This window comes from Bos taurus, chromosome Y (genome assembly GCF_002263795.3).
Source record: "Bos taurus isolate L1 Dominette 01449 registration number 42190680 breed Hereford chromosome Y, ARS-UCD2.0, whole genome shotgun sequence".
Lineage (NCBI taxonomy): Eukaryota > Metazoa > Chordata > Mammalia > Artiodactyla > Bovidae > Bos > Bos taurus.
In genome coordinates this window covers 25,335,216-25,354,181 of record NC_082638.1, presented here as the reverse complement: position 1 = coordinate 25,354,181, position 18,966 = coordinate 25,335,216, and the positions used below count along the sequence as shown (strand labels likewise).

Genomic DNA, 18,966 nt, shown 5'->3' with positions numbered 1-18,966 from the left:
AGACAGAGATTGACAAACTGCCTTGCCTCCTGTTTTTTGGTTTCTTTTCCTCCCACCAACAAGCTAAGAATGAGTTTTATGTTTTAGGTTTGTTTTTTTTTTTAACTTTTAAAAATACGTTTCACATTTTTACATTTTTTGTAATTTGGGGGGGAAACCAAGGAATATTTTGTGAGGTGTGAGAATTAGAGGATATCTAAATTTCAGGGTCACAAATAAAGTTTTATTGGAACAGAGCCGTGAACCTTTGCCGCTGCCCGAGGCTGTTTCACACTGCTAATGGCAGTGACCCCGTGGCTCTTAATGCCTGGCTACGCTCTAGCCCACTACGCAGAAATTTTACAGGCTCATTGCTGCAGAGACCAAAATGAAGCATTCCAAACCCCATGGCTCATCAGTCCAGTTGACTGAGTGGGGGCAAACACTTCCCACTCTTGAGCCTCAGTGGAGGGTGAAACCGGAGTGTCTATGTCTCCACCTCACAGAGAGATTTCCCTGGAAATACCAGCACCATGTCCTGTGTCCTGTGTCCATGGAAGTCCTACCTGGCTCTCCAAAAGCCTTGTCTCAGTGAGGCTGTATCAGGAGATTCCAAGCCTTTTAAAGCCCATTCTAATCCAATGCATAGTATCCAAACCAGGCTCCACTCAGGTTTCTGAACCACTTTTTCCCCAGAGGATCTTTCAAGTAGAAACCTTTGGACCGAATTGCTAGAGAGAGGAATGAATGTGGGTGGGGTTTCAGGGCCCCGGCCAGGGGCTGTTTTCTCACCACATCAGTGTGGTGAGAGTCCCCACTTGCCTCTCGGGCATCCAGCGGCCCACCACCTCATCTCCAATTTCAATCTGCATCTTTATTTATTTGGGGTTCAGTAGCTTAAGGGCAGGGGAAGGTGGTCCACACAGCGATTCCCACAGACCTCGGGCTGATGTCAGGAACCTAAAAAGGCAGGGGTCCTCTTTCAATGCCAGAAAATTCTCCAGCGGCAAATAAGAAACCCTTGTTGTCTTCCAGGAGCAAGGGGCTGGGGTGGTGGGTGGGGTGGTGGGCAGGGTGAGGGGGACAGGAAGCAAGCCTACTCCCAAGTGATCTGCACTTGAAGACGCAGCACCCCCTGGATTGCCGCTGTCCTCACTGTGGATCTTCCTGCTGAACCCCGGGAGCTTTTCTTAGGCAGGGGCTCATGCTTTCTTAAACCACGTCAGGGCTGTCAGTTCACACCCTGGTCCGCATCCTTCTCCCTTCCTCCCTCGAGCCCCCTCTTCTCTCTCCTTCCCCTTTGCGCCACCTAGGTTATATCTCAAGCTTTCCCTTCCACTGCCTTTACAGCCCTCTGCACACAGATTCTTAGGGGGAGGGAAGGTTTCAGGGAAGAAATATGTGTATTTCCAGTCCTTATAAGGTAACAGAGCCACGGAATTAGAACCCAAATGAAGTTCGCTAATGAACGTGATCTCAAGTGCTTTAACCGGATATAACATCAAAAATACCTTTCTTATCAAATCAACATGTGTTCCTCTTAAATTCACACAATATATGCCCATGACATCTCAATGAAGCAAGAAAAAAGAATAAACACCTGAGCATTAGAAAGAGCTCGTTTTATACTCTTGTAAGATGGTTGGTTGGAGAAGGCAATGGCACCCCACTCCGGTACTCTTGCCTGGAAAATCCCATGGATGGCGGCCGATCCTGGTAGGCTGCAGTCCATGGGGTCGCTGCGAGTCGGACACGACTGAGTGACTTCACTTTCACTTTTCCCTTTCACACATTGAAGAAGGAAATGGCGGCCCCTTCCAGTGTTCTTGCCTGGAGAATCCCAGGGACGGGGGAGCCTGGTGGGCTTCCATCTATAGGGTCGCACAGAGTCGAACACAACTGAAGCGACTTAGCGGCAAGATGGTCGATGGTGAGTGCTGTGCCTAGCTGCTCAGTCCTGTCTGACTCTTTGTGACCCCATGGACTGTAGCCAGCCAGGCTCCTCTAACCATGGAATTCTCCAGGCAAAAGTGCCGGAGTGGGTTGCCATGTCCTTCTCCAAAGTTGGTGAGTATCAAAACCCAAGGCTGGGGACTTCCCTGGGGGTCCAGTGATTGAGAATCTGCCTTCCAACGCAGGCAACGCGGGTTTGATCCGTGGTTCTAAGGAACTAAGATCCCACATGCCAGAGGGCAGTAGAACGGACAAAGGATCCCGCATGCCACAACTAAGACCCGAGGCAGCCAAATAAGTCAATAAAAATTAATACATAAAACAACTCTATGCGGTTTACATCATTCTTCTGGATATATTTGAAAGCATGGCATTAACAGTTTTATTTATTTATGGACATCCCATGAGACTGGCTGCAGGATCTTAGTTTCCTGACCAGGGACTGAACCCAGGACGCCAGAGTGAAAGCATTGAGCACTACCCACGGGTTTGCCCGGGAATTCCTAGTTTTATGTACTTAAAGGGTTTATTTTTATTGTATGCCAAAAACTACATCCTTTGCAGTACCTAGGCTTATGACAAAAAAAAAAAAAAAGTCGATGTCAATTTTAAAAGGTTTGCACAAACTTAGGGGATAGGAAGGAAAATTGTGACTCCCTATTTATGCTGCTGGGCTTCCCTGATGGCTCAGACAGTAAAAAAAAAAAAAAAAAATCTGCCTGCAGTACAGGAGACCGGGCTTTGATCCCTGGGTCGGGAAGATCTCCTGGAGAAGAGAAGGGCTGTCCACTCCAGTATTCTTGCCTGGAGAATTCCACGGACAGAGGAGCCTGGGGAGCCAGGATCCTTGGGTTTGCAAAGAGTCGAACACAACTGGATGACTAACACTTTCACTTTCGTGTGCTTCTAAAGATTGCTCAAATCTCAGAATCACCTGGGACCTTGTTAAACATTGAGATTCCAGGGCTGCATATCAGAACTAAGAAACTCAAACTGCCAGAGGAGGGGGGGCCCGGGAATCTGAAAAGGCAATGTTTGCCCCCCTCCTTGATTCTGAAGTGAAGCGGGTCCCAGGGAGTAAAACCCTCCAATACTGTGGGAAAGTTTGATGTCTGGTGGCGCAGCAGCAAAGAATCCACCTGTTAATGCAGGAGACCCGGGTTCATTCTCTGGGTCGGAAAGATGCCCTGGAGGAAGAAAGGACAAACCACTCCAGTATTCTTGCCTGGGAAATCCCATGGACAGAGGAGCCTGGCAGGCTACAGTCTCCGGGCCCCCAAAAGAGTCAGACACAACTTAGCAACTAAACCACAAGGGTGACGCTGAAAGTCGCTCCACGGTGTCCGACCCTTGTGGACGGCGTGGACTATCCAGTCCGTGGAATCCTACAAGCTAGAGTACTGGAGTGGGTAGCCTTTCCCCTCTCCAGGGGATCTTCCCAACCCAGGGATCAAACTTAGGTCTCCCACATTGCAGGCAGATTCTTTACCAGCTGAGCCACAACGGGAGCCCAAACCACAATAAGCACATGTTTAAAATACCCAAGAATCTACGCCTTCAGGACACCCTGAGGGTCGAGGGAAAGCGATTCTTTTTTTCTCTATGGGACACACTGAGCACCTGCCTTGGGAGGAGCGGGTTATTGGTAATTCAATAAACCCATCAGATGCTGTAGCTCGAGCTGGGAGCCTCATCCTCCCCACCACCCTTCCGAGATTCTAGGACACGTGCAGCCTCTCTCGGGCCTTCGGGATGTTCTTGGTATTGAAGGAAGGTAGGGTATGAGCAAAGCCCAGAGATCGGGATCCAAACTTCTCGGTTTGGGCCACGCTCTCAAATCTCCCGGGCTGTGCTTCTTAAGCCTCAGGGAATCTAAGGAATTGCCTAAGTATCTTGTGCAAAAACACATTCTCGTCCAACGGTTGCACTTAGGGCCTGAGAGTCTGAGTTTCTCACAACTCCAGGTGCTGCCCGGGCTGCTTAAGGTGTCCACATTAAACAGCGAGCCCCAGAGAGCTTTTGCAAAGTACTGATGCTCTGGTTGCTTCTGCCGATCTTACTCCACACCCACAGAATCAGTATCTCCACAACTGGGACCAGGGAGTCAACGTTATTAAAGGTCTCAGATTTTTCTCAGGAGCAGGTAGGGTGCAAATGTGTAGCCGGGCAAATCACCCTACCATCAACCCTGTTTGGGGCTTCATTGTGTCCTGCAAAATCCATATGTTGAGGGGACTTTCACAATGGTCCAGTGGCTAAGACCCTGCACTCCCAGTGCAGGGGCCTGGGCTGCGGTCCCTGGTCAGGGAACTAGATCCCACGTGCTGCCCGGAAGACCGAAGACCCCACCTGCCACAACTAACACCGGGTGCAGTCAAATAAAGCAATACATGTTTGAAAACTATCTGTAGAAGTCCTAACCCCCAACACTTTGGAATGTTACCGTATTTGGAGATGGTATCGTTAACGAGGTGATGAAGTTCAAACGAGGTCACCAGGGTGAGCCCTAGTCCAATCTGATGGTTGTCTATATAAGAAGAGAGAGGACGACCCCTGGCAAGCCAGGGGTTAGGGCTCAGAGCTTTCACTGCCAAGGACCCAAAGTCAATCCCTGGTCTGCAACTAAGACCCAGAAGCAAAGCACCTCGCCCAGGAAATCAAACAAACAAACAAACAAACAAACAAACAAAAGAGGAAATTAGGACACTCAAGAAGACGTCAAGCATGATTGGACATGAAGAGACAGGAGGACACGAGAATGCAGCTGTCTGCACATCAAAGAAAGAGACCTGCGGAGGCACCACACTGTCAACACCTTGATCCTACATTTCTGGCCTCCAGAACCGGGAGAAAAACGCTTCCTCTTGTTTAAGTCTGTGCTATTTCTGGTGGCCACCTTAGTACTTTTAACACATTCTTTACATCGGGGTCCCTAGAGAGGGCTCACTTTAAGGACAGGTAGGGGGTATGCAGGTGATGACTCAGCTCCCAGGTGACTCCCACCCATCAACAAATGCCCACCGGCCCAGATTTTCCAGGATGCAGCCTGCTCCTGTGGACCACGTCTTGCAGACCACTGCTGCTAAAGGTCCCCGCCCAACTCTTTCTGGCCCCGATTTCTCTTACTTCTCTCCTAGACTGTGAGGGACAGAACCCCGTGAGAACAGAGCGAGGCCTGTGCTCAAACCACCCTGCATGTGAAGGGGAGTATGTGTTTTATGTGAAAAAAAAAAAAAAAGAAGGAAGAGAAACCACTGTTGTCCAGCAGAACACACTGAAGCTTATCAACAGATGTACAGAAAAGCCTTCCCATGTTAGGTTACGAAGAAGCAGAGGACATGAGTTCAACCTCTTCTGCAGGGAAGGTTTCCAGGAAGGAGGACAGCAGCTCTGTGTCGATGGCTTGAGAGCAGATGAATGTACTGGAAGGCCTTTGGGTCTGCAGCCAGGAAAGGAATATGAGTGGTGGGGGGCGGGAGACCCAAGTTCAATCCCTGGGTCGGGGAGATGTCCTGGAAAAGAGGACGGCTGGCTACCCACTGCAGTATTCTCGCCTGTAGAATGCATTGGGCAGAGAAGCCCGGCTGCCTACGGTCCACGGAGTCCCAAAGTGGCAGATACGGAGGAGCAGTGGGAAAGTGGGAACGGGCTGCTGGCTCCCAGAGGCTCCAGATGGTCTGAGGGTGAATATCCCCCAGGACCCCGGGCCTGACTTTGCACAGTGAACCTGTCTTGGCACCACCCGGGGGCTGAGATGGAGGCTTGGCATCTGCTGGATCCACCGGGGAAAATGCCGGAGTCCAGGGCCTGGGTGGGGTTAGCAGCGAGGGTCCCGTGGAAGACGGTCCCCTCCAGCGGTGCTCGCTCCTGGACACTTAGTTCGTTGCAGGCCCTGAGGACGCACCTCGTATTATGACGACAGATCGAACAGCCTCCGAAACGAGTGAGGACGTGGATGCCCTGGAAATGAGAACCACACGGAGTGGGCAAACAGGGCCCTGAACTCCTGTAGCCGATCCTTGCCTATCGGAGCGCATCTAGGCCCCACTCACGCTCAGGCCCTTTTATTTAACCACCAACAGGAAGACTCACGAGTTTAAAGGGGAAAATCATGGACACAGATGACAGAGGACCCCAAATGATTCACACTGAACTTCCCTTTATTTCTCTGTTAACAATCCAACACAGGGGTAATGACGCCAACAACCTCCCAAGCCCAAAACCCCGCCTCCAGAGTTCAGATTCACATTTCCAACTTGGTCGGAGCACATCTCTCCAAAGAATACCACCAACCCCTCCCTCCCCGCCCACTCTATATCACCTTTCCTTTTCCCCCATGCACTGAACAACTGTCTGAAACTGTGGTTTGTCTTCCTTCTAGATGCACTGAGGTCTGGGTGGCAGTGTCCCGGTGCCAGGGACAAAGCCTGCAACTCGTGACCTGCGCTAGGCGGGCATGTAGCAGGGGCACAGGATGGGCCAGATGCCGTAGAAGATCTCGTCACCGCAGTGGGGACAGGTGTTGGAGCTGAACCAGACCGTGCTGGCCCGCCCAGACGTGCGCACCAGCTGCCTGAGCCGGGCGTGCAGCTGAGCCAGGAGGCCCGGGTGCAGGGTGCCGCGCACATCCTCATAGCTCTCCAGGGGTGCGGGGTACAGCACCAGACTCAGCTTGCTCAGCCCCACGGTGTGCTGCAGCAGGCTCTCCAGCACGGACATGGAGATGGGGTTGCCGCAGAAGCGGAAGGTGGTGAGCTGGGAGCAGCGGCTCAGGGAGGGCAGGAGGGCGCTGAACTGGGAGTCCACGATGCCGCACTCGTCCAGGTCCAGGTCCTGCAGGGTGGCCGAGGTCCTCTCGATCAGGACCTGCAGGGGCTCCAGGCTGAGGCTGGTCAGGTTGACCCCGCTGAGCCCCAGGTCCTTCAGGAGGCTGACGCTTGGGCACTGCGACAGGTACGTCAGGTCTGACTCCGAAATCAGGCAGTTGCTGATGCACAGGGTCTCCAGAGGGGTCTTCAGGCACCTGGGGGAGACACAGGGCAGTCAGTCCCAGGGGCAGAGGTGGCGGGCCGAAGGACGTGGGGAGGAGAGGCCTGTTTCACCGCAACGCAGGGCATCTCACTGGCTCGGGGCTGGCCTCTCCCCTTCTTGACGGGAAGGCAGGGGCTCTTCCGGGGGGAAGGTCATGCTCACCGGGGTATGACCTCCCCCTGCACAAAATGATGAACTATTTTCCGTGTGGGAAACAAACAGGAAACAAGTGTTATTTGCCTACGTCAGCTTATTAGTATTGGGGTAGCAGGAATTAGGGTGGTTTTACAAGACACGACTAGTTGAATGCAACAGCAGGCTGGATGCAGTGGACGTGGGCTGGGGTTCCACACCATCACTGGCCGAATATCCCCTGGACGGTTCCCAGACCGTCCATCTCCTTTTTTTTCTTCTTTCCTTTTTCTGGTTTCCCGGTGAACATATTTACCGCTAATGCTTGGACTCTGCAGCTGCCACAAAGAGAATCAATGCAACACATTCATATGGCCACACTAGGCTGCATCCTCTCAGCTTTTATCACTGTGTTCAAGGCAGAGCGACAACCTGATACTGAGGATTTCCTACGTATTCAGAAGTCGGAAAGGAAAATAATGCTTGTCATTTGGACTGGAAGAGAATGGAGCCACTTCAACAATGATGCTCGTGGGCCAGCTTCCAGGTGCAGTTCACCTCCAGGTCCTGGATGGAGTCCAGCTGCACCAGCTTCAGGATCCTCCTGATGCTCTGCATGGGGACGGTGAAGATTCTCAGCTTCTGGCAGCGCAGGTGCAGCAGGCTCCTCCTCTGCTTGGCCTTCTTCAACAGGTAACTGAGGGTCTCGTCCAGCGTGTCCTCCTTGAGGCACAGGTCGACCAGCACCTCCACAGGGGCCCGCGCCGGCTTCAGCCCCGCCTGTGCCTCCACCCTGCGCGCCTTCTGCATGGGCTGGGCCGGCTCGGGCTCCAGCAGCGAGCACACGCTGGCCTTGAAGCCACACCACAGGGTCCAGAAGTCCTGGTGGGCGTTGCGGCGCAAGTCCAGCACCTGCAGCTTCCACCGCCTGCGGGGCCGAGGGGGACACACTGAGCTGCGCAGGGGCCGACGGGCACCAGGACCCCGCGAGGGCGCTGCACTCCACACGCCACAGATCCTCTGGCTGCCGGGCCCGCCTTGGTCCCCGCTTTAAGGCACACTGCGGGGGGGCGGGGGGGGAACCACGTGCCTTTTGTCCCCTCAACCAGTCCTCTCCCCCCGAACGCCTGTTCCCAGGTCATCCTCCTGGCCTGGCTGCATCTTGCTCACACCCCCAGGCCCCACCAGTCTGCCAGGTCGACCTTACCTGGGGCGGACCTCCTCAGCAAGCAGGAGGTCCAGGCCGTCGAGTGCAGCCTGGAAGGTCTCCAGATGAGGCTCGTGGTCCTTCATCAGGGCGCCCAGAGGGAGGCAGGCAAAGGGCCAGGCCTGCACCATCGCCTTCACGGCATGGGTGTGCCTCCCGGCAAAGGCCGCCGTAAACAGCGGAGGGAAGAGCTCCACGGGCAGCTCCTCCAGGGCCGCGACGGCCAAGGCCTCGTTCTGCAGCAGGCTCTGGCCGGCCAGCTCCAGGAGTCGGCGGGGGGGCGCCCAGACGCCCATCCTGAAGCACCTACTCCGGAACCAGTCCTGGGGGGATGTCAGAGAGCAAGGGGTGGGGGCGGGTCCTTCTCTGGCCAAGGAACCGGGGAGACCTGGGCACAGAGGCATTCCAAAGACCCCCGAGGAAGGCCCTGGGGAGCCGACGGTTTGCCGTCGCAGAAGGAATTGTGCAGCTAGAGAGGGAATGAGCTCTTCCCAACCCCGAAACGAGCTCCGAGGCCGCACCAGCCTGTGAGGTAGAACTGTCCGCCAGGTTGACTCACGCCTCGGTCCCTGGGAGTCGTCCTGGGCCGACCTGACGCTGGGCAGGGAGATCCCGTCTTCATGCCGATGAGCCCCTGGTGCTTCTGTGTCCAGTGAGTCCCCTGCCCAAACGGACTCTGTGGAGCTGGAGGTGGACAGAGGCCTGTCCCCTGCCTGGCCCGGAGAGACTTTCTGGCTGATACTTGCCGTTTTTAGATCATTTGAAGACAGTGGTCCCTCCTGCGTCCTTAGATCTCCTGGATGTTGAGTTCCCGTGGAAACATCCCAAGCCTAGTCCTCTGCTGTTGGCTGTCTGCCCAAGTGCCCGTGAAGTCGGCCAGCTCTCCCTCATGTACAGTGGGGCAGATGCGTCCATCCATCCATCTTCGCCCAGGGGGGTCTTCCGGTTCCTCCTCCGTGGAGCGTGACAGCGTCCTGCCTTGGCTGTCTCGGGCTCTTTCCAGGCTGGAAAGAAAACCAGGGGTGAGCTTCGGCTTCTCTCTGAAGGTTATTTGAGGAAGTGGGGGAGAGTGCCAGGGTCGTCACGGCTGCTCCTTAATCAGGGACTTGATGATTCTCTTGGTTGCGAGGCTTGAGCTCCTGCAGCTGCTTGGTCCAGGTGATTGCTGGAAGGCAAAATGCCCACTAGGCACATTGCAGCTTGACCCTGTTTTAGGGTTTTAGCTCTATTTAAGGGGCAGACACATCTCTGGCTGCTGATGGGGATGGTAGGAATTTGGTGAGTGCCATCTCTAGGAAGTTACCAAACTGCAGCGTGTCCTTCAGGGAAGGCCACCTTCTGGCCCTCCAAACAGAAGAACTGTTGCGGCATCACAAGGCCGAGGGTGGAGAGGTTCCGTCCGTCTGTGTTCTGAGACCGCAGCAGAACCAGCGCGTCCGCGAGCCCAGCAGGGGCTGCACCCCAGACCCTCTGATGCAGGCTTTGCACCCCCCTGGGCAGAAAGTCCGTGTTGCTCCCTGTGCTTAATGCAGAGCAGAGGACAAAGGGAATTGTATTTGTGGGCTTCGAGTTGAGCTCCCATCAGAATCTGTGTAGGTGAGAGCCTTAGAGGAGGGAGGGAGAGGGGTGAGGGGTGGGGGTTTCGAGGGCGCTTTGCATTCCTTGTTCACTGGCACTGAGGGAACGTCAGGTTACCCCCCTGCTCTTGGGAGGGAGGCTTTGAAGTTCGTGGTGAAGGTACAGGTCGCTGGACAGAGCCCAGGCTGGGATGTGCATGGGGACGCCTGAGCCTCGTCTTGCCGCCGTTTGCTGACACAGAATTTGTGTCCTTGGCCCACGTTTTATTTCCTTTCAGGAGAGCCCACGACCCTAAGCCCTCAGTGGCTTTCAGGCAGAAGAAGGCGCGTCCCGGGTTTGGCCAGCCGAAAGGGACGCGTCACATTCCTAAATTTAATCTCCTGGCTTCAGGGAGGAAATGGTCTTTGCCTCCAGGGAGGGAGGCAGCGTGGATCTTGGGTTTGTCTTGGGTTTAAGGGATCCACCTGGTCCCTTTGTAGCCACTCCCTCTGCTGGCAATTTGTCAAGCCCAGCCTAAGAGAAGTCGCTGAATTCCTGGAAACGCAACACACGGGACTTGGCTGCTTCCCTTGGTTTCACTCCAAATGTCTGGTCCCTCTGTTCTCCTGGCCAGCTCCTAGGTGTCATTTTGACCTGACCGGTTCCAGGGAAGCCTGGACCCTCAAAAGCTGGAGGACCCACCATCCCTCCATTACACCTCTGTTCCCCCGTGAACGAGCACACGTGTCACGTGTCGCTGTGTGGCGTAATATGATGTGTAAGCGACGGTGTGACACTCGGGAGTCTTACTCTGTCTCTTTTTCTTCTGGGGCGACACCACCGTCCGCACAAAGCTGTCTGAACGTGAACATTTGGGTGATTTTGATGTGGCCCAAACTCCCCCAACGAACGTACCTTCAGGTTGGTTTTCCTCTTTGATATTTTGCTTCTGTGAACAGACAGAGGATCCCATCAGTTGTATGTAGTGAGAAAGTAAACGCCCCACTCAGCCTTTAGCTGGACGGAGATCTAGTAGTAAGATAGCACTTGAGCCGGGAATGGACGTTTCGGCCAGAATCTCAAAAGCGTGCCCTGGAAGGAGAAGACGGTCTCAGGGCTGAGCGCACTGCTCCACGCTGGAGCCTCAGGTTCTGACAGCTGTACCTGCCGGGGTATTCATGGCACAGGCGACACAGGCCACGATCCTGTAGAGAATTTTCTTTGCCTTTCCATTCACCTTGGCAGTTGCACACTTTGCTTTTGCTCCTGCGTGCAGTTTTACGTTTGTCCCAGACTGGTTTCTTCTCTGATTTCCGCCACTTTTACAGACGGTCAAGAACATTTCTTAACCAAGTAGAATTTGGTGGCGGGAGGGATGGGGTAGGACGGGGTGATCGTGAGGGCATGGGTCCGCACCCGACCGCATCTGGGGTCCTAGTTCCCTGGTAAGGATAGAACTCGTGGCCCTGCCGTGAAAGCACCGAGTCCTCCTCACTGAACAGCCAGGGACGTTCCTGGAATTGCTTTAACGCAAGACGTCTCATTCGGAGGAGTTTTTGAGTGACGTTGTACACTTGAGTGTGTGAGCAGTGATTATAGTTCATACCAATTTACGGTTTTGTGAATTTACTAGCTTAAAGGGTTCTGGGGGTTTCTTTTTGTTTTAAAAGGTCGAAACTCTTCTCTAAGTCCGTGGAATACCAAAACCAAAATCTGTAGAATATTTTAAAGAGTGCAGGCTTTGTTCAGAATGTGAGCGCTTTGCTCCACTGAACCGAACGGTAGTAAGATTTGTAGAAGAGACGCAGAGTGAAAGGCACGTCTTTTTATCGAGTGACATGACAGCACCCATCGCGTGAGTTACTGGCTGGAGTTTAGAGACAGGCCGTGTTGGGCTAAACTCCTTATTGCTGTTTTCAGCCCTTGGGTAATAATCAGAAGCTTTCTCTGAAGAGAGTGGGGTCAGCTGTCAGACTCCTAGGTATCTGCCGGCCAGCAGGGCTGGGATCAAATGCAGCAGCCAGTAGATACGGGATGGGGCAAGAGGTCACCTTGTCCCTTTGTTGCTGCCGGGAGAGAGGCTCGTCCTGGTGCCAGCGGGGGCCAGAGCTGTGACTTGGTGGCCAGAAGATGTGTCTGACCCTGCCTTGGGTTCCGTGAGGGTGGAGGGACAGCAGGGTCTCCCCGGTTCCTTGGCCGGAGAAGGACCCGCCCCCACCCCTCGCTCTCTGACATCCCCCCAGGACTGGTTCCGGAGTAGGTGCTTCAGGATGGGCGTCTGGGCGCCCCCCCGCCGACTCCTGGAGCTGGCCGGCCAGAGCCTGCTGCAGAACGAGGCCTTGGCCGTCGCGGCCCTGGAGGAGCTGCCCGTGGAGCTCTTCCCTCCGCTGTTTACGGCGGCCTTTGCCGGGAGGCACACCCATGCCGTGAAGGCGATGGTGCAGGCCTGGCCCTTTGCCTGCCTCCCTCTGGGCGCCCTGATGAAGGACCACGAGCCTCATCTGGAGACCTTCCAGGCTGCACTCGACGGCCTGGACCTCCTGCTTGCTGAGGAGGTCCGCCCCAGGTAAGGTCGACCTGGCAGACTGGTGGGGCCTGGGGGTGTGAGCAAGATGCAGCCAGGCCAGGAGGATGACCTGGGAACAGGCGTTCGGGGGGAGAGGACTGGTTGAGGGGACAAAAGGCACGTGGTTCCCCCCCCCGCCCCCCCGCAGTGTGCCTTAAAGCGGGGACCAAGGCGGGCCCGGCAGCCAGAGGATCTGTGGCGTGTGGAGTGCAGCGCCCTCGCGGGGTCCTGGTGCCCGTCGGCCCCTGCGCAGCTCAGTGTGTCCCCCTCGGCCCCGCAGGCGGTGGAAGCTGCAGGTGCTGGACTTGCGCCGCAACGCCCACCAGGACTTCTGGACCCTGTGGTGTGGCATCAAGGCCAGCGTGTGCTCGCTGCTGGAGCCCGAGCCGGCCCAGCCCATGCAGAAGGCGCGCAGGGTGGAGGCGCAGGCGGGGCTGAAGCCGGCGCGGGCCCCTGTGGAGGTGCTGGTCGACCTGTGCCTCAAGGAGGACACGCTGGACGAGACCCTCAGCTACCTGTTGAAGAAGGCCAAGCAGAGGAGGAGCCTGCTGCACCTGCGCTGCCAGAAGCTGAGAATCTTCACCGTCCCCGTGCAGAGCATCAGGAGGATCCTGAAGCTGGTGCAGCTGGACTCCATCCAGGACCTGGAGGTGAACTGCACCTGGAAGCTGGCCACGCTGGGCAGGTTCCTGCCGCACCTGGGCCGGATGGGCAACCTGCGCCGGCTGCTGCTGTCGCGCGTGCGCCTGTTGCCGCACACCGCCCCCGCCCGGGAGGCGCACTGCGTCCGCCAGCTCACCGCCCAGTTCCTGAACCTGCCCCACCTGCAGGAGCTCTCCCTGGACTCCATCTCCTTCCTCGAGGGCCGCCTGCACCAGGTGCTCAGGTGAGGCGTGGCGCCAGGTCCGCAGACCAGAACCGGCCTGTCTCGTTTCGTGGCCGCTGGGGACATTGCCAGGGTGCACGGGTCGCTGGGAAGTCCTCAGGGTGCCGCCGCTCTGTCCGCGGGCGTCTGGTCAGGTCACCTCCCTGGTCAGGGTCAGAGGCGTGGCCTGGGTTAGACGTTGTCAAAGGGGACTTCTTGCTGGCCGTGCACATAGTCGGGGTCAGGTGTGACGCCCTTGGGCGTTCTTTCCGAGAGAGCGCTGTCTTAGCGGAGACGATGACAGAGAAGTCGGCGAGAAGGACGTCGGTCCATCAGGCGTGAGGTTAGAAGTCCGAAGCGCTGTCTCTCCCTCGCACCCGCCGCTTCTGTCCTGAGCTGGTTTAGGCTCCAGGTGAGCTTTGGGAAGTGGGTGATTCTGGAGATGACAAGGAGGGATCAGGCGGGGAAAATTGTGGCTCCTAAGCAGTCCAGAGAAGAGAAAAGGTCCCACGAGCATCATTGTTGAAGTGGCTCCATTCTCTTCCAGTCCAAATGACAAGCATTATTTTCCTTTCCGACTTCTGAATACGTAGGAAATCCTCAGTATCAGGTTGTCGCTCTGCCTTGAACACAGTGATAAAAGCTGAGAGGATGCAGCCTAGTGTGGCCATATGAATGAGTTGCATTGATTCTCTTTGTGGCAGCTGCAGAGTCCAAGCATTAGCGGTAAATATGTTCACCGGGAAACCAGAAAAAGGAAAGAAGAAAAAAAAGGAGATGGACGGTCTGGGAACCGTCCAGGGGATATTCGGCCAGTGATGGTGTGGAACCCCAGCCCACGTCCACTGCATCCAGCCTGCTGTTGCATTCAACTAGTCGTGTCTTGTAAAACCACCCTAATTCCTGCTACCCCAATACTAATAAGCTGACGTAGGCAAATAACACTTGTTTCCTGTTTGTTTCCCACACGGAAAATAGTTCATCATTTTGTGCAGGGGGAGGTCATACCCCGGTGAGCATGACCTTCCCCCCGGAAGAGCCCCTGCCTTCCCGTCAAGAAGGGGAGAGGCCAGCCCCGAGCCAGTGAGATGCCCTGCGTTGCGGTGAAACAGGCCTCTCCTCCCCACGTCCTTCGGCCCGCCACCTCTGCCCCTGGGACTGACTGCCCTGTGTCTCCCCCAGGTGCCTGAAGACCCCTCTGGAGACCCTGTGCATCAGCAACTGCCTGATTTCGGAGTCAGACCTGACGTACCTGTCGCAGTGCCCAAGCGTCAGCCTCCTGAAGGACCTGGGGCTCAGCGGGGTCAACCTGACCAGCCTCAGCCTGGAGCCCCTGCAGGTCCTGATCGAGAGGACCTCGGCCACCCTGCAGGACCTGGACCTGGACGAGTGCGGCATCGTGGACTCCCAGTTCAGCGCCCTCCTGCCCTCCCTGAGCCGCTGCTCCCAGCTCACCACCTTCCGCTTCTGCGGCAACCCCATCTCCATGTCCGTGCTGGAGAGCCTGCTGCAGCACACCGTGGGGCTGAGCAAGCTGAGTCTGGTGCTGTACCCCGCACCCCTGGAGAGCTATGAGGATGTGCGCGGCACCCTGCACCCGGGCCTCCTGGCTCAGCTGCACGCCCGGCTCAGGCAGCTGGTGCGCACGTCTGGGCGGGCCAGCACGGTCTGGTTCAGCTCCAACACCTGTCCCCACTGCGGTGACGAGATCTTCTACGGCATCTGGCCCATCCTGTGCCCCTGCTACATGCCCGCCTAGCCCAGGTCACGAGTTGCAGGCTTTGTCCCTGGCACCGGGACACTGCCACCCAGACCTCAGTGCATCTAGAAGGAAGACAAACCACAGTTTCAGACAGTTGTTCAGTGCATGGGGGAAAAGGAAAGGTGATATAGAGTGGGCGGGGAGGGAGGGGTTGGTGGTATTCTTTGGAGAGATGTGCTCCGACCAAGTTGGAAATGTGAATCTGAACTCTGGAGGCGGGGTTTTGGGCTTGGGAGGTTGTTGGCGTCATTACCCCCGTGTTGGATTGTTAACAGAGAAATAAAGGGAAGTTCAGTGTGAATCATTTGGGGTCCTCTGTCATCTGTGTCCATGATTTTCCCCTTTAAACTCGTGAGTCTTCCTGTTGGTGGTTAAATAAAAGGGCCTGAGCGTGAGTGGGGCCTAGATGCGCTCCGATAGGCAAGGATCGGCTACAGGAGTTCAGGGCCCTGTTTGCCCACTCCGTGTGGTTCTCATTTCCAGGGCATCCACGTCCTCACTCGTTTCGGAGGCTGTTCGATCTGTCGTCATAATACGAGGTGCGTCCTCAGGGCCTGCAACGAACTAAGTGTCCAGGAGCGAGCACCGCTGGAGGGGACCGTCTTCCACGGGACCCTCGCTGCTAACCCCACCCAGGCCCTGGACTCCGGCATTTTCCCCGGTGGATCCAGCAGATGCCAAGCCTCCATCTCAGCCCCCGGGCGGTGCCAAGACAGGTTCACTGTGCAAAGTCAGGCCCGGGGTCCTGGGGGATATTCACCCTCAGACCATCTGGAGCCTCTGGGAGCCAGCAGCCCGTTCCCACTTTCCCACTGCTCCTCCGTATCTGCCACTTTGGGACTCCGTGGACCGTAGGCAGCCGGGCTTCTCTGCCCAATGCATTCTACAGGCGAGAATACTGCAGTGGGTAGCCAGCCGTCCTCTTTTCCAGGACATCTCCCCGACCCAGGGATTGAACTTGGGTCTCCCGCCCCCCACCACTCATTTTCCTTTCCTGGCTGCAGACCCAAACGCCTTCCAGTACATTCATCTGCTCTCAAGCCATCGACACAAAGCTGCTGTCCTCCTTCCTGGAAACCTTCCCTGCAGAAGAGGTTGAACTCATGTCCTCTGCTTCTTCGTAACCTAACATGGGAAGGCTTTTCTGTACATCTGTTGATAAGCTTCAGTGTGTTCTGCTGGACAACAGTGGTTTCTCTTCCTTCTTTTTTTTTTTTTTTTCCACATAAAACACATACTCCCCTTCACATGCAGGGTGGTTTGAGCACAGGCCTCGCTCTGTTCTCACGGGGTTCTGTCCCTCACAGTCTAGGAGAGAAGTAAGAGAAATCGGGGCCAGAAAGAGTTGGGCGGGGACCTTTAGCAGCAGTGGTCTGCAAGACGTGGTCCACAGGAGCAGGCTGCATCCTGGAAAATCTGGGCCGGTGGGCATTTGTTGATGGGTGGGAGTCACCTGGGAGCTGAGTCATCACCTGCATACCCCCTACCTGTCCTTGAAGTGAGCCCTCTCTAGGGACCCCGATGTAAAGAATGTGTTAAAAGTACTAAGGTGGCCACCAGAAATAGCACAGACTTAAACAAGAGGAAGCGTTTTTCTCCCGGTTCTGGAGGCCAGAAATGTAGGATCAAGGTGTTGACAGTGTGGTGCCTCCGCAGGTCTCTTTCTTTGATGTGCAGACAGCTGCATTCTCGTGTCCTCCTGTCTCTTCATGTCCAATCATGCTTGACGTCTTCTTGAGTGTCCTAATTTCCTCTTTTTTTTTTTTTTTTGTTTCTTTGTTTGTTTGATTTCCTGGGCGAGGTGCTTTGCTTCTGGGTCTTAGTTGCAGACCAGGGATTGACTTTGGGTCCTTGGCAGTGAAAGCTCTGAGCCCTAACCCCTGGCTTGCCAGGGGTCGTCCTCTCTCTTCTTATATAGACAACCATCAGATTGGACTAGGGCTCACCCTGGTGACCTCGTTTGAACTTCATCACCTCGTTAACGATACCATCTCCAAATACGGTAACATTCCAAAGTGTTGGGGGTTAGGACTTCTACAGATAGTTTTCAAACATGTATTGCTTTATTTGACTGCACCCGGTGTTAGTTGTGGCAGGTGGGGTCTTCGGTCTTCCGGGCAGCACGTGGGATCTAGTTCCCTGACCAGGGACCGCAGCCCAGGCCCCTGCACTGGGAGTGCAGGGTCTTAGCCACTGGACCATTGTGAAAGTCCCCTCAACATATGGATTTTGCAGGACACAATGAAGCCCCAAACAGGGTTGATGGTAGGGTGATTTGCCCGGCTACACATTTGCACCCTACCTGCTCCTGAGAAAAATCTGAGACCTTTAATAACGTTGACTCCCTGGTCCCAACTGTGGAGATACTGATTCTGTGGGTGTGGAGTAAGATCGGCAGAAGCAACCAGAGCATCAGTACTTTGCAAAAGCTCTCTGGGGCTCGCTGTTTAATGTGGACACCTTAAGCAGCCCGGGCAGCACCTGGAGTTGTGAGAAACTCAGACTCTCAGGCCCTAAGTGCAACCGTTGGACGAGAATGTGTTTTTGCACAAGATACTTAGGCAATTCCTTAGATTCCCTGAGGCTTAAGAAGCACAGCCCGGGAGATTTGAGAGCGTGGCCCAAACCGAGAAGTTTGGATCCCGATCTCTGGGCTTTGCTCATACCCTACCTTCCTTCAATACCAAGAACATCCCGAAGGCCCGAGAGAGGCTGCACGTGTCCTAGAATCTCGGAAGGGTGGTGGGGAGGATGAGGCTGCCAGCTCGAGCTACAGCATCTGATGGGTTTATTGAATTACCAATAACCCGCTCCTCCCAAGGCAGGTGCTCAGTGTGTCCCATAGAGAAAAAGATGAATCGCTTTCCCTCGACCCTCAGGGTGTCCTGAAGGCGTAGATTCTTGGGTATTTTAAACATGTGCTTATTGTGGTTTGGGCTCCCGTTGTGGCTCAGCTGGTAAAGAATCTGCCTGCAATGTGGGAGACCTAAGTTTGATCCCTGGGTTGGGAAGATCCCCTGGAGAGGGGAAAGGCTACCCACTCCAGTACTCTAGCTTGTAGGATTCCACGGACTGGATAGTCCACGCCGTCCACAAGGGTCGGACACCGTGGAGCGACTTTCAGCGTCACCCTTGTGGTTTAGTTGCTAAGTTGTGTCTGACTCTTTTGGGGGCCCGGAGACTGTAGCCTGCCAGGCTCCTCTGTCCATGGGATTTCCCAGGCAAGAATACTGGAGTGGTTTGTCCTTTCTTCCTCCAGGGCATCTTTCCGACCCAGAGAATGAACCCGGGTCTCCTGCATTAACAGGTGGATTCTTTGCTGCTGCGCCACCAGACATCAAACTTTCCCACAGTATTGGAGGGTTTTACTCCCTGGGACCCGCTTCACTTCAGAATCAAGGAGGGGGGCAAAAATTGCCTTTTCAGATTCCCGGGCCCCCCTCTCCTCTGGCAGTTTGAGTTTCTTAGTTCTGATATGCAGCCCTGGAATCTCAATGTTTAACAAGGTCCCAGGTGATTCTGAGATTTGAGCAATCTTTAGAAGCACACGAAAGTGAAAGTGTTAGTCATCCAGTTGTGTTCGACTCTTTGCAAACCCAAGGATCCTGGCTCCCCAGGCTCCTCTGTCCGTGGAATTCTCCAGGCAAGAATACTGGAGTGGACAGCCCTTCTCTTCTCCAGGAGATCTTCCCGACCCAGGGATCAAAGCCCGGTCTCCTGTACTGCAGGCAGATTTTTTTTTTTTTTTTTTTTTACTGTCTGAGCCATCAGGGAAGCCCAGCAGCATAAATAGGGAGTCACAATTTTCCTTCCTATCCCCTAAGTTTGTGCAAACCTTTTAAAATTGACATCGACTTTTTTTTTTTTTTTTTGTCATAAGCCTAGGTACTGCAAAAGATGTAGTTTTTGGCATA

General features: G+C 55.0%; 2 protein-coding genes across 3 annotated transcripts; one reads left to right on the top strand and one right to left on the bottom strand.

The window, feature by feature from the left end:
- Nucleotides 1–6,125: 6,125 nt before the first annotated feature.
- On the bottom strand, nt 6,126–8,634 carry LOC132344538 (melanoma antigen preferentially expressed in tumors-like). The gene is made up of 3 exons (XM_059884226.1): nt 8,303–8,634; nt 7,654–8,023; nt 6,126–6,969 (listed from the first exon to the last, which is right to left on the bottom strand). Exons 1-3 carry the CDS (start codon nt 8,596–8,598, stop codon nt 6,379–6,381), a joined length of 1,257 nt encoding a protein of 418 aa, XP_059740209.1. The 5' UTR covers nt 8,599–8,634; the 3' UTR covers nt 6,126–6,378.
- Nucleotides 8,635–8,703: 69 nt separating this feature from the next.
- LOC132344522 (melanoma antigen preferentially expressed in tumors-like) lies at nt 8,704–15,353 on the top strand. 2 transcript variants are annotated; one of them, XM_059884191.1, is made up of 5 exons: nt 8,704–9,324; nt 10,714–10,780; nt 12,103–12,425; nt 12,706–13,311; nt 14,473–15,353. In XM_059884191.1, the coding sequence occupies exons 2-5, from the start codon at nt 10,745–10,747 to the stop codon at nt 15,047–15,049; spliced, it is 1,542 nt and encodes a 513-aa protein (XP_059740174.1). In that variant the 5' UTR covers nt 8,704–9,324; nt 10,714–10,744; the 3' UTR covers nt 15,050–15,353. The 2 variants fall into 2 exon arrangements, with proteins under 2 accessions (XP_059740174.1, XP_059740173.1); XM_059884190.1 differs by lacking the exon at nt 8,704–9,324 and having other exon boundaries at nt 9,959–10,780.
- The last annotated feature ends 3,613 nt before the right edge of the window (nt 15,354–18,966 follow it).

What these genes read in the sequence shown, in the direction of transcription:
- LOC132344538 (XM_059884226.1), bottom strand. Translation starts at nt 8,598, where the DNA reads ATGGGCGTCTGGGCGCCCCCCCGCCGACTCCTGGAGCTGGCCGGCCAG. An exon ending in GCTGAGGAGGTCCGCCCCAG is followed by an intron (nt 8,024 to 8,302) that starts GTAAGGTCGACC and finishes TCGGCCCCGCAG; the next exon opens with GCGGTGGAAGCTGCAGGTGC. An exon ending in ACTCCATCCAGGACCTGGAG is followed by an intron (nt 6,970 to 7,653) that starts GTGAACTGCACC and finishes GACTGACTGCCC; the next exon opens with TGTGTCTCCCCCAGGTGCCT.
- LOC132344522 (XM_059884190.1), top strand. Translation starts at nt 10,631, where the DNA reads ATGATGTGTAAGCGACGGTGTGACACTCGGGAGTCTTACTCTGTCTCT. An exon ending in CCCAACGAACGTACCTTCAG is followed by an intron (nt 10,781 to 12,102) that starts GTTGGTTTTCCT and finishes ACATCCCCCCAG; the next exon opens with GACTGGTTCCGGAGTAGGTG. An exon ending in CGCCTGCACCAGGTGCTCAG is followed by an intron (nt 13,312 to 14,472) that starts GTGAGGCGTGGC and finishes TGTCTCCCCCAG; the next exon opens with GTGCCTGAAGACCCCTCTGG.